Source organism: Labrus bergylta, chromosome 14, assembly GCF_963930695.1.
Source record: "Labrus bergylta chromosome 14, fLabBer1.1, whole genome shotgun sequence".
Taxonomy (NCBI): Eukaryota; Metazoa; Chordata; class Actinopteri; order Labriformes; family Labridae; genus Labrus; species Labrus bergylta.
This window is the reverse complement of record NC_089208.1, coordinates 20,752,067-20,765,439: the sequence shown is the minus strand read 5'-3', so window position 1 is coordinate 20,765,439 and position 13,373 is coordinate 20,752,067. Positions and strand designations below refer to the sequence as shown.

The 13,373-nt window shown below is 38.6% G+C and overlaps 1 protein-coding gene across 1 annotated transcript; it reads left to right on the top strand.

The window, feature by feature from the left end:
• The first annotated feature begins 4,557 nt into the window (after window positions 1–4,557).
• Window positions 4,558–13,308, top strand: cdc23 (CDC23 (cell division cycle 23, yeast, homolog)). Its single transcript, XM_020633348.3, has 16 exons — window positions 4,558–4,709; window positions 5,231–5,303; window positions 6,863–7,000; window positions 7,086–7,128; window positions 7,244–7,349; window positions 7,447–7,579; window positions 9,035–9,212; window positions 9,295–9,392; window positions 9,909–9,990; window positions 10,178–10,331; window positions 10,500–10,619; window positions 10,752–10,827; window positions 10,926–10,987; window positions 11,176–11,254; window positions 12,452–12,571; window positions 12,655–13,308. The coding sequence occupies exons 1-16, from the start codon at window positions 4,597–4,599 to the stop codon at window positions 12,805–12,807; spliced, it is 1,728 nt and encodes a 575-aa protein (XP_020489004.1). The 5' UTR covers window positions 4,558–4,596; the 3' UTR covers window positions 12,808–13,308.
• The last annotated feature ends 65 nt before the right edge of the window (window positions 13,309–13,373 follow it).

The window sequence follows — 13,373 nt, the reverse complement described above, 5'->3', positions numbered from 1 at the left end:
ACAGCTTCTGAGCTAGTGTCTGTCTCAGGATGAGCATGTATTTTGGAGTTCAGAACATATAAAAAGCTGTTCACACTAAGCTCAATTGAACCTTTGATCTCTACCTTTTGAAGAGATAAATCCAGCCATATTCACTTTTATTATTTACACACATAGAGAATCTAAACTCATTGCCATGCTTCACATGCACAACATTTTCCCCTTTTCAGAGCAGCTTGTTGAATGAATCCCAAGGTGAAAGCTTGTACAGACCCACTAAAAAAAATAAATAATAATCAACCACATTGTTGGCATATTTTCCCTTTCAATTACACAGCTGTCATAAAAAATTCTGTCTCAGCAGCTCTGCCAGGTATGGACCTGCGGGATATGTGTGTATGTGGGGGATATTTAAGTGAAGAACTGGAGGCGAGGAGAGAAACAGAGATCAGAAATGTCCAACTGTGGATGTGCAGGGGGCTGAGGAAGACACAGAAATGAAATGGGGAAAAAAACTCTGAGTGAAAGGGATGGACTTTACAGTATGTCCGGTCCCTGCACCTCTTTCTACCTGCTCAGTGAGCCATGTGTTTGGCCTTGTACACCACAGTGCTACTTGATTACTTTGTCAGTCTTCTTAAGTGGCTTTTGCTCCGCGGAGAAAAAAAAGGAGACATGTACGACAGAGGATGTCCAGCACAGAGGAGGAAGAGCAGGGGGAGTGAGAGGAGACGCTGCATCCAAATGAAGGGACATTATATTCTGCTGTCGAGGGAGTGAATAATGGAGCATCATCAGACACGTCAGGCTTTCTGAAGAGCTGGATTTTATGTGCTGTATCAAATCAAACAAACAGAACCTTTTGGCGTCATGTAACACGTCTATGGAGGGGACCTGATCTCCCTCTGCTGAGAACTTCTCCTTAAGAAGAGCTAAGGGACCAGAGCCAGTTCATTTCTTATAACAAACTCCCACATCAGTTCTTTGGATGGAATTCAAGTGATAAAGAATTCAATTTAAAATAAATTACTTGCAAGTTTGCTTTCAAAGATATTAGGGAAAAAAATGATCGTAGATCTCTTCACGGAAAACAGATTATTGGAATGAAGCTTTCTTTTCCTGTAATGAATTGATCTCAATGATTTGATCTTATCAAGTTTTAAAAGTTTTTATGAACAGTCTGTTTACAGTCATACACTTCAGTTTGTATTATCTTCCTGCTGCCCTAAGTGAATTCAGCTAGACAGTGGCACCCTTTGGTAAGCTTTGGTACTACTTCATACAACTCATCCCCACTGGCTAAAACCTCTTCTAACTGCGTACTTCAAAATGTCAAGGTTAAAATGAAATGAGTCACTTTGAATAACCTCTGTAAAACCTTTTGTGGGAGATTTTAAATAGTTAAAACTGAACAAAACACGTATAGGAATTTGGAGAACATTTTTAGAGCACAGAACTTAATTTATTCATTTGTTTAATAGAGATTGATCCTAGCATTTATTTGAGGTCTTATTACCCTGATACATTTGTTCTATGAAGATGTGTATGCTTAAACAAAGCACTACATTCAATGAAGAACATAGGAAGGTACTGACTTTCCTTTTTCTTGTGGTATAACCTTGGGAAAATGTTCTTGTTTTCAAAGGTTCTTAATGTTTCCTGGAGGATTTCTTTTCTCCATCATACAAGAACAGATCTAACACCAGCGTTATATGCTGTGACTGATTGTTTTCCTGAAACAATGTCAAGGTCTTACACATTACTTTAGCTGAATAACCATTAATAAATACAAATACAGAACCCAGGCTAGATTGAACATTAGCTTATTGATCCTGCTTGACCCAGTTGGATTTATTTTACTCCTATTAATATATGAGCAACTAAGGGATACGGCAACACTCTTCTGCATAAAGTTTGCAAGTGAAAAATGCTTTTTGGTGTCTTTGACCCCTGTGTGGAAAAAAAGCTGAGGCACTACTGGTCCTTTTCAAGCTTTCTCTTTGACCAAAGTGCATTAAGCAGTTGTTATTGAGGCTTTGGTTTCAGCTCGGGGGATGAACACCTGTTTGACTACTGTTTCAAGGACACGTGCTACTCAAAGATTTATTGTTTCCATTACTTACACACGTTCCCATTGAGCCTTTGGAAGTCGTGCCTTTGAACTTTCTCTCACTCACAACTTTTGAATTTAAGATAATCATAGTCTGACATGTCTTAATCTCAATAAATGCGATGTTAATTTATGCACCTGCTATCTCAAATGTATTAAATACCCATTAAGGGAAAATGTAAGAATCTGAGAATATAACACATAAAGAAGCTTTGTTTCTGTGCATTGTGGTGTAAAAGCGGATGCGTCTGATTTTGACGGTCAGATGCATGATGAGCAATGTTAGCTCTGCACCAGTGAAGCAGGACCGAGCACACGGCGACAGTGACAGGAGTAGGGCAGGCAATCAAAAAAAGACACATTTCTGGCACAAGAAAAGGACAAAATGCTATTGCTCTTTTAAATCTCACTCCTGAGCTCGATATTGATTCAAAAAAGGAACTTTTGTTTCTATGAAAGCAAATGCAAATAATATTGACAGAATAGGGGTTTGGCAGGACACGCAGCGAATGAACCTTTCTAAAGAACCTAACGTCTGGAAATGCTCGAACGAACATTGTGTATTCAACTGCATTACCTACAAAAATGTGCTGTGATTACAGGAACTGATGCAATTTTTTGGCAATGCTTTTAAAACAAGGTGAAACACTAAGAAATCTAGCAGAAGAGCAGGGGATGTCTAAATTAGTTATGTGAGGCCAGATATGTTGTCATTTTATTTTCATCTAGGTTTTCCCTCCTGAAAGGTTGCACAAAGTGTTTCTCTGTACAGTAGATCAAAGCCAAGCAAGGGCAACTCCACCCAGTCCCTTACAGAGCCATGTAGACAGGTTTGGGGTCTTACTCAACAGCTGAGCTCAACAAAGAGAGGTCTAAAAATAGACCACCCGGTAGGATTTTTTTGCAACTGTAAATAGTAGCAGGGACATTAAAGAGGTCACTAGCAAGAATTTGGAAACTCAGGAGTCATGTTATTACTGTGCAGCCAGTGGTGTAGTGAAGGGCATACGCAGGTATATGGAGTATACCCACTTAATGTTCTGTCTTCAGAGGGTATACCCACTTCTAAATCTCCTCTAATTCAAACCATGGATTGATTGAGTATATTCAGTAGGATGCTGCATTTTTTTTCTTAAAGGATGGTGAAGGGACGACCCTCCCTACTCTGTTTCTCATTTGCAAGTACACACTAACTAAATATACAAGAGGTTGTTTTTCCTCTGCTGGATGGGACACTTAAAAAAACATTGTGGGGAAAAATTAGGAGTATACCCACTTTTTCAGTCACCACTACACCACTGTGTGCAGCTCTAAAAAAACTTTTCACACCAATGGGAAACTATGTGCACAGAAAACCAAGAGCTGAGTGAGCCTATAGGCTAGTTACACAGAAGAAGTCAAAGGTCCACAATACAAGAAAATGCATGAACTGGACTAGAAGATGCAATATAAAGATTTGATTCAGCAGTGAATCACACATTGCTTTGTTCTTTAGTTAGTCATTTTAACTCAGACATTTTTGGGTGTAACCTGAAAATCTTGCTCCAGTGCAGGGTTAAGCTCTGGACTAGTGGTGAGGATATCTCATATTTGAAGTTTTGAGTATAAAGAAACTGTAAGCTCTGAGCTGTCAGAGCAATAAACCCCAAGTGAACAGAGATCTCAGCCAAAGGCATAATATAGAGCACACAGTACAGATGATGTTGTGATGTCTTTATTCAGTGTATGCTTACATGTGATGAATACAAAGCAGTACTGCTGTTTGATATTCAAATTGGAGAACGGATCAAAAACATAGCCTTATATTGCAGTGTGCATACAAAGTAATTGTATTTTAACAAACAAATACACCTTTTAGGTCCATAATATTTCAAATGCATCCCTTCATTGTTCTTCTGTTATTCCAGTGTTTGTTTCAGTTAGATCATGTGCAACAAAACAACTACAACTCCTGGGGGCTACGCTGACAAAGCTGATAACTCTTTGAGGATGAACCACTAATTATTCTTTTGCAAACATTGAGAAATGTTATTAATTCTATTGTATGAAATTGGCTGGAAGAGATGTAAGCTGGAAGAGATTATTTCTGTCATTGCTTACCATAGACTGCAAATTAGGCAATTGCTTACTGAAAAAAAAATGCAATGTTGTTTAGAGCTCTTTTTCCTGTCCTTTAATTTAATTTTTTTTTTCCGTGAAATTTCAATATTTTTTAGAGCTCTTTGTCCTGCCCTTTATTTTAATGTTATCTATTTTAATAGGTATGACTGCAAATGCATGTTTTTTTCCGAAAATATTTACACTGTATTATTTTTGTAATAATAACACGGCTGTGTCCGAAAAGACAAACTATTCCACAGTCCTCCACAGTGAGAACTGATTCTCCAGCTTTTGTTTCTACTATTTCGAAAGCTCAGAGGGAAAAAGAAGTGACGCAATTCATAGGGGGCGGGACTACCGCCTTGTAACGCGTGTATTCAGCCAATAGCAGACCTGCTTGATAAAATATGAAAATGGCGGCTCTCTGTGCTGAGTTTGGGGACCTGGCACAAATCAAGAAACAGCTAATATCTGTGATATCGCTCTGTAAAGAAAGAGGACTTTTACACAGCGCAAAGTGGTGAGATTTACTCGAGTGCGCTTTTCCATAAGCTGACCGGCTTTTTTGTTCTGTTGCCATAGTAACCAGAGGGTGGTTGACGTTAGTTACCGGTCTGTTAGCAACAAGGTGCGTTAGCTGTTGACAAGTCTCATTATGTGACAACAGATAATTAAAACGAGTTACTGTAAACATTAGATGTGTGATAACTACCTCGTTTTTCACACAGAAAGTCAACTGCAACACAGGACTAAGTCTCTGTGTGCTGCTACGATATGTAATGTTGGTATTTATGTAGCTACTTTGTGAAATGAGATGAATAGTGAAGTTACAGACGGTGTTTTTAAGGTTACATGCATACTTACTAGGCTTAATCCACATTAATTGTTTATTAGTAGGCCTATTGGAATGAAAACATTATTTGTTTTTCTCCTTACCCCACTGGTGAAACCTGAAGTGGTGGCTCAGATGCCCCCTCACAGTGACCCTGACTGAAAGGTGTGCACAGGTGTGACAGATGCTCTCTTGTGTTTCTCTTTCAGGGCTTCTGAATTGGCTTTCTCGCTGGACCCTCTTCCCAAGGACAAGTTACCTGCCTCACCTCCTTTTACAGAGGTTTGTATGCTTTTTGTTTGATAAATGACGACTTATAAGATGGTTTCTATATTGATTAGAGCTCTCAAGAACTGCCGTCAATGTTGTGCTTTGCCTCTGGTCACTTCCTGTCAGCACCTGTGTGTCCAATCAGACTCAAAGCTGATCGTTTGCTCTTACTGACATTGTTCCCTTTTTCTAGATCCTTGCTTGTGTTGTTCTTACTCTCTGATGTACGTCGCTTTGGATAAAAGCGTCTGCTAAGTGAATTGTAGAATTGTAGACTTGTATGCTGCCAGGCCCGAGGCTCTCCTGTGTCTTATTGTTGTCTATATTTTCGTCCAGTTCAATTTAATAAGTTTAGCTTTAGAGTTCAATTAATAAGATATCATACTGTTTAGTAGTGTATGTGTACAAACAATTCTTTGCTAGTCTCTTTGTTAAAATGAAGTTGAATGGAGATGTACACTGAGTAAAATGTTCAATCTGAGTTTATCACCTGAAACAGATGATGATTGCTGTTCAGTTTTGAGAAAAGTTAACTCAAGCAACATTTTGATGTTAAATTGTTGGGAATTATTTCAGCAATTATATTAACTTGCAAGAATGTATATAAAAGAGGTTAATGTGTAGTAGGGCTGGGCAATATATCGAATTTTTAAGATATATTGATATATTTTCAAACAAGATATATGGTTAGACAATATCGTTAATAGCGATATAGTTTAAGTTGTATTAAATTAACATTACAGAGGTGCCAGGTCACCTTTTTCTCATCTCACTGATGATTACTGTCTGTCCCTCTTAACCCTGCTACTCCTCTCTCTCTCTTTTATTGTATTTAAGGAACATTTTTATTTTATAATATTACTTTTTAAATTCACAAACGTGTAGTTTATTTTCCATGTGTTTTCACTGTTAATAAAATACATATCGATATATATCGAGTATCGCCTTTCACCTAAACAATATTGAGATATGAGTTTTGGTCCATATCGCCCAGCCCTACTCTTAAAGAATACTACAGTACCCATGTTCAACGAAACAAAGGAGCCCAGCAAATATACTGGTAATGTGTTTTTATGTAGTTTATGAAAAAAAAACAGTTGTGGTCTGTGACACAAAGATATGTTAAATGAGGATCTCGCTACACAGTCCATATATTTGTTTCTTGGTACATTCTTTTGTCAGTTTTTCTCTCATCGTTGGGTTTTTTGGCAATAACAGAAAAAAACAAAAGTAAAATCTGTCCTTTGAGAATTGTATAATAAAAAAGAAGGTTTACATAAGTAAGAGGTAAACAATATGATGTGCAAAAAATAGCAGCATTGCATCCTCAAGTCTTTGCTTTGTCAACAGTTTTAATCAATAGTGTCCCTCTCTCAGGACGAGAAAGGTTATACTGCCCCCTGCAGGTGATTTTGTATGTTGAAATTTAAGTGGGAGTTAATAATACTGTTAATACATCATAAAGTGCGTTGGTGATTTTTAACTAGATATTCATTGATTAATTTACCATATAAAACGATGATATTGATGACTGTTCTTTGTCATGGTTGGTCTGTGTGTTTTTAATACAGGAAGATGCACAAGACCTGGATGCACTCACTCTGGCTAAATCGTACTTTGACCTGAAAGAGTATGACCGTGCCGCGTACTTTCTGAAAGGCTGCTGCAGTCAGAAGGCTTATTTCCTCTATATGTACTCTCGCTATCTGGTAAGTTTCTTTACATATCCAACTTGTACAGACTCCTTTTGCTTCCACAAATAGGCTTTTTGAGAGATTCTGTTTTTGTCCTCAGTCAGGGGAGAAGAAGAAGGACGATGAAACTGTGGACAGCCTCGGTGAGGAATTGTCTGTTTCATGTTTATTTATGTAAAAACTGAAAGTAATGATCTGTCCAATAACACTGTTTTTTATTGTGTGTGTGTGTGTGTGTTTTTCTCTGTGTGTATGCAGGTCCCCTTGAGAAGGGTCAGGTTCGAAATGAAGCATTGCGAGAACTGAGGGTTGAGCTCAGTAAGAAGCATATTGCAGGAGAGTTGGACGGGTTCACCTTGTACCTGTAAGATTCTTTCCTCCTAAATGTACACACTGTCCGGAGGTTTTGCAGAGCTGTACTCATAAACTATTTACGTGTGTGTGTGTGTGTGTTTAAAAAGGTATGGGGTGGTGCTACGAAAGCTGGATCTACTGAAGGAGGCGGTGGAGGTGTTTGTTGAGGCAATTCATGCACTCCCACTTCACTGGGGAGCCTGGCTGGAGCTGAGTAACCTCGTCACCAACATTGAAATGGTAACCTCCTTTGTGTTTTACCCATATACACTCAACTGTGAAATTAACTATTGTGCATCAGAACTCATATATTGTTCTCATTCTGTATGTGACCTATTGTGTGGAGATCGGGGTAACACATAAAAAAAACATGGCCATTTGTTAGGTGGGGGTTATTTCTGTAGTAGATGGACAATGATGAAAACGGAAACAGACTGTGGATCATCTTAGATTTATTCAGCCATGGTCAGACAACACAGAAACACAACACACATGACTGACAAAGTGCAGACCATCGCTGACCCATGCTGACCAAGATCTCACAATCGCTTGCAATCATTGACAATCATTGGCAAAGTGGCAGAATGGCAAAGTCTTCATCACACAGTGTGGCTTATATTCTGCTAGAAGGTACAGCCCACAAATTCCTTTCCATTTGGGTACATCACTATAAAACAATAAAGATGACATGACACTGATTTGTATACGTAACGGATGTAGACTCTTTGTCTAGCAAACAGTTGTTGACAACATATGGTTGGCTCCTATCCAAACATAGATCTGCTACAATTTAGATGTTTCACCATATAAGGTTACAGCATCACAGACCCAAAAGTAGAATTACTGTGAGATGGTTGACACAATTTAAAGATATGTCCACAAAATTATCAAGATGAATGAATCCATGAAAATACATACTAACGCCATTCTTCAAAGTTAAGATTTGTAAATCGATCAAACGACTATGAAGGAACCAGCACACTCATTATTAATTTACACGCTCTAATATTCAATGACTTAGCTGAACTTAAAACTGCACAATATCACTTTCTTCCACGCTGAGATAAGAGCACGCAGGTCTCAAACTTAAGGGGACAGCTCATTTAAAAAGCCAAACAATGAAAAGGAGAAATATAAAACAGAACTTTGTATCTTCCAAAGGTGTAAACTTGTAGAACAGTGGTATCCAAGAAATTAAAAATGTGCACTTCACCTTCTTCATTAAACAAATATGAAGATGAGCTATGATGAACAGTATTTGTGAGAAGATTGAAACACATTGTTGTCTTGTTTGGTTGTCCCTTCTTATTTGGAAACTTGATTAAAAATCTTTTGTTCTGCTTTGTAGTTAAAGGGTTGTGTTGCTGTATATGTGATATGTGAACATGTTGGTATGATGAGCTGAAGTTTTAACCTCCCCCTTTTGCCTCGGCTCAGTACCTCAGTTTGTTTTGTTTGTAATTAGAATATAACTTCTCTCTGTTTTCAGTGAGTATGAATATAAATGCTGATCCTAAAAACAACTTTTACCACTTTCCTTTCTCAGGTCCGCTGTTACCTTTATACCTAAAAGCCACTCTCACAATGCACACTTAGGATGGCAGATTACACTTAATGTTTCTGAACAAACAGTGAGAAAAGGTAAATCTCAGGTTATATTGCAATCTTAAATAATCCCATCCGTCTTCTCCTCAGCTCAAGTCGTTGTCTCTGCCTGACTGCTGGATTAAAGACTTCTTCATGGCCCACATGTACACAGAGCTGCAGATGATCAAAGAAGCGTTACAGAAATATCAGAACCTCATGGAGGCCGGCTTTTCTAAGAGCACCTACATCATCTCGCAGATCGCTGTCGCCTATCACAACATCAGAGGTTCGTCTTCCATCTGTTTAGCACGGGGACAGTTTTGCCTGTCTCAGGGACACGTTTGATATTAAACTGTCTCTTATTACAGATATCGACCAAGCTTTGGCTTTGTTCAATGAGCTGAGGGAGCAGGATCCGTTTCGCATCGACAACATGGACACATTCTCTAACCTGCTCTATGTCAAAGTGAGTTCACTATTGTTTGATGATAACTCAGTGATTAGCAAAGAAGAAGACATGTCAAAGAAGAGGTTTAAATCATGTGTGGTGCGGCACAAAAAACAAAGAAGTAAGATATATTCTTCTTACTAACAGAGGGCTCAAACATCCAGATGTTCTTATTTGGATCTTTAAATATTGTTGAAGGATCACATGTTTTCAAGGATCAAGGATTTCTTGATTATCCCACAGGGACCAAATTTTTGTTTACAGCCAGCAGTACCACACAACCACCATCTCACAAACAGCTGGAAGAATTAAAGAGACAGGAGACATCAAGAGAACACACATAATGATAAGAGCGATGGTATTACATACAGTAGCATAGCTTTATATATGTCTGTTTGCCCAGCATGTCAGGAGCCAGAACTTGTTAAAAAGCTCAGCTCAGGAGCTTAGGGGAGAAGTACCTCCTTGTGTAGATCAGATTGATTTTCTTTCTTTCATCCTGTAATCTAAAATACTTTGAGTTTTGTCACACAGAGCATGAAGCCAGAGTTGAGCTACTTGGCCCACAACCTGGTGGAGATCGACAAGTACAGAGTAGAGACGTGCTGCGTTATTGGTAAGTGTTACGGCAGTCTGATCGATACTGACGATTATGATGATAATCGATTGCATTCTATAAATGAAATGTATGAAAACATTCCGTTTACAGCTTTAATGATGTAATGGCCTCTTTTCTATATATCTGAAATATATGTGAGGTAGTTAGCCAGCGTTAACTGTGTTTTTTTTTGTCTCATCTACAGGTAACTACTACAGTTTACGCTCTCAGCATGAGAAGGCAGCTTTGTACTTTCAGCGGGCCCTCAAACTGAACCCTCGCTGCCTCGGGGCCTGGACCCTCATGGGCCACGAATACATGGAAATGAAAAACACGTCAGCTGCCATCCAGGCCTACAGGTCAGACTGAACATGAAGAAGAGATTTCAGTTAATTTGATGGATATGTTTGTCAGTGTGTGTTATGATACTTAACGCCAGACATTTCACAGCAGCATGGGAGATTCATTCCTGCTCAGGTTGTTAATAAGCGTTTTCTCCTGTTGATTTTCTTTATTTTTTCTATCAGGCATGCCATAGAAGTCAACAAGCGAGACTACAGAGCCTGGTACGGCCTGGGACAGACATACGAGATCCTGAAGATGCCCTTTTACTGTTTGTACTATTACCGAAAGGCTCATCAGCTCAGGTACAAAGAACAAAAAAAGAGGCTTTTAATCTAGAACACAATTCAAAGAATAAATATGATTTTAAAAAGTCAGTGATCATAAACTGAATGGTCATTGTTTGTTTTGACAAACTGTGATGTTTTTTTTTGTAGGCCCAATGACTCTCGCATGTTGGTTGCACTTGGTGAAAGCTACGAAAAGCTGTCGCAGCAGTTGGAAGCCAAGAAGGTACACATGTTTCCACTGTCAGACATTTCTGCTTGGTGTTGTAAATCCACGTTTTTGTCGTCTGTGTGATGATCTGACAATATTCTATTGATATGTAGTGTTACTGGAGGGCATACTCTGTCGGGGACGTGGAGAAAATGGCTCTGCTCAAACTGGCAAAGTAAGTGTATATTTCTCTATTCCAAGAAAACATGATAAAACTAACATTACATCAGAGTGATCGTGAAGATTGTGATTCAAATAAATACATCTGTTCTTTTTCTTTTTCTATTTTCTTTGTCATATGTTAACATGTTATTTAAACCACTCATAAGTTAGAGCTAATGTAATGTGTGACTCCTCTGGCAGGCTCCATGAGCAGCTGAATGAGTACGATGACGCTGCCCAGTGTTACATGCTTTACATCCAGGACATTTTCTCTTGTGGGGTAAGTTGATCAAATGATCTGAATCACATCTCACAGTATGAGAAAAATATAAGATATGGTAAAACAATGTTTGATAATGCAATAACAATATAAAGTGTGATAAATTCACAACAATCGAATGTGTATTCTAGCTGTAACTTACAGAGCTATATCCCTTTTTGTATATATTACCGTTTCAAGGCAGGGTATTTACGCCCCTGTGACGCCACTGTGCATTCAATGTAATTGTAACTGAAGTGTTATTGTGGGACCAAGGTGACCTACCACTGAGCCCGCATCAGAGGTAGTAATAGAGGCACTACAGGGGTAAAGACAGGATCACTGTAAAATGTCGGAGACGCAGGAGGAAACAGCGTTGTGTTTGTGAAGCTCCCGCTGTTTCTTTACACATTATGCCTCTGTGCCAACACAATGAGAAATCACACACTGTGACACAAATATGACACAGTTACAGGGGAGCTTCATAACAGAATTGCAGTCTTAAAAAAAAAAAAAAGGTAGTCTATCTGGTGTTCTTCATGTTTTATACAACACCTGTGTGTCCAATGTGTTTCTCTTGAATCCGCAAAATGTAAAGCATCAAATGCATCAAAATAGTGTGAAAGCCTGGCTATATACTCAAACCTCTGCCGAATGGGTCAAATGATGCTCAATCAGAAAGCATTGCATTACATAATTTCTCATTTATTGAGATGAATTGACACATTTGCAATGTATTATTGCAAATGTTGTAATTAAATATTTTTTTTAATTGCATTTAATTGTGCAGCCCTGATCTAAATACATATTTAAATATGCCTGTTTACAAATTGATGTGAATTTTCCAGCTGGGCCCGTGTGTTTGGCCCAGACCCCTCAGTAACAACCAAGGAAAATGTGAATACAAAAGCATACAATAAATCAGAGTCCTGGCATCCATTCTGTCTACACATGGATGAATTGGACAGAAGAGTGTGGGAAAGACTTCATTAGCCAGCATCACTCATGCTCTTATTGCTCAATGGGAACAAATCCAAACTGCAGCCTGGATCCCAAACCTTACAGGAAGTCTTAACAGAGCATGTAGCGATGATTTAGCTAACTTTTAATGCAAATAACCTGTAAAGAAAAAAGAAGTTGGATGTATTGTTTGTTTGAATGTTTTTGGCCACATTTTGTATGAAGAAATCTATTCCTCATTAAATATTGTCGTCAAAGGAACAACTGGAGCATGCAGAGGTGAGCACAGCCCTGCGGTACCTGGGTCAGTATTATTTCAAGAACAAGCTCTACGATGAGGCGTCTCTCTGCGCGCAACGCTGCTGTGACTACAACGACGTAAGTGTCTCTGAGCAGTGTTGTGTAGTTTGTGTAGTAGTAACAACACACTAACTGGTGTCACATGTCACTCTTGCTCATAGGCACGTGAAGAGGGGAAAGCTCTGCTGAGACAGATTTCACTGGTCAGAGATCAGATCGAGACTCCATCGGCAGATCTATTTGCTCCTCTCTCAAACAACAACACACCCGTCAGGAGGGTTTCTCCACTGAACCTCATCTCCTTTACACCCTGACACCCCCCCCCCCCCCGGACCTTCTCTTTCGCTGGCTTCAAAGTGGACAATGTGTGTGTCCTGAAACACGACACTGTGGGTGTTTGTGTTGGCAGGAGTTATGTTTGACAGAGAATTGTTAATGACATTAAAATTGCTTTTTTGTTTTTGTAAAATTTGCCAACAGTTTGTTTGATACTTCAACTGAAAAAAACAAACAAATACATAATAAATGCTGACAACTGTAAGTCAGATTTATACACTGCAGTAAACCTTATGTATAATGTCTTTGAACAGATTTTCAACTACTCTTTTATATTATGAAAGTTCAGTGTTAATCCTTTTACACTGTTGACCTATAACTGTAATAGGTGAACTTTCTAAAAAAGATCAGGTGCGCTGAAAAGGTCACCTTTAACTATTTACATATATACACATGTAGAAGAAAGACAACACAAAACCAGCAGTCATCAAAACTGTTTATATGTAAATAGTTGAAATAAAGGCGTGCCTATAACTTGAGGGCTTTCAGCTTTGGGTTTAATGTTGTATATTACGTGACACCATTAAAGAGAACTAAACATATT

What these genes read in the sequence shown, in the direction of transcription:
- cdc23 (XM_020633348.3), top strand. Translation starts at nt 4,597, where the DNA reads ATGAAAATGGCGGCTCTCTGTGCTGAGTTTGGGGACCTGGCACAAATC. An exon ending in TCGTCACCAACATTGAAATG is followed by an intron (nt 7,580 to 9,034) that starts GTAACCTCCTTT and finishes TCTTCTCCTCAG; the next exon opens with CTCAAGTCGTTGTCTCTGCC. An exon ending in AGAGACGTGCTGCGTTATTG is followed by an intron (nt 9,991 to 10,177) that starts GTAAGTGTTACG and finishes TCTCATCTACAG; the next exon opens with GTAACTACTACAGTTTACGC.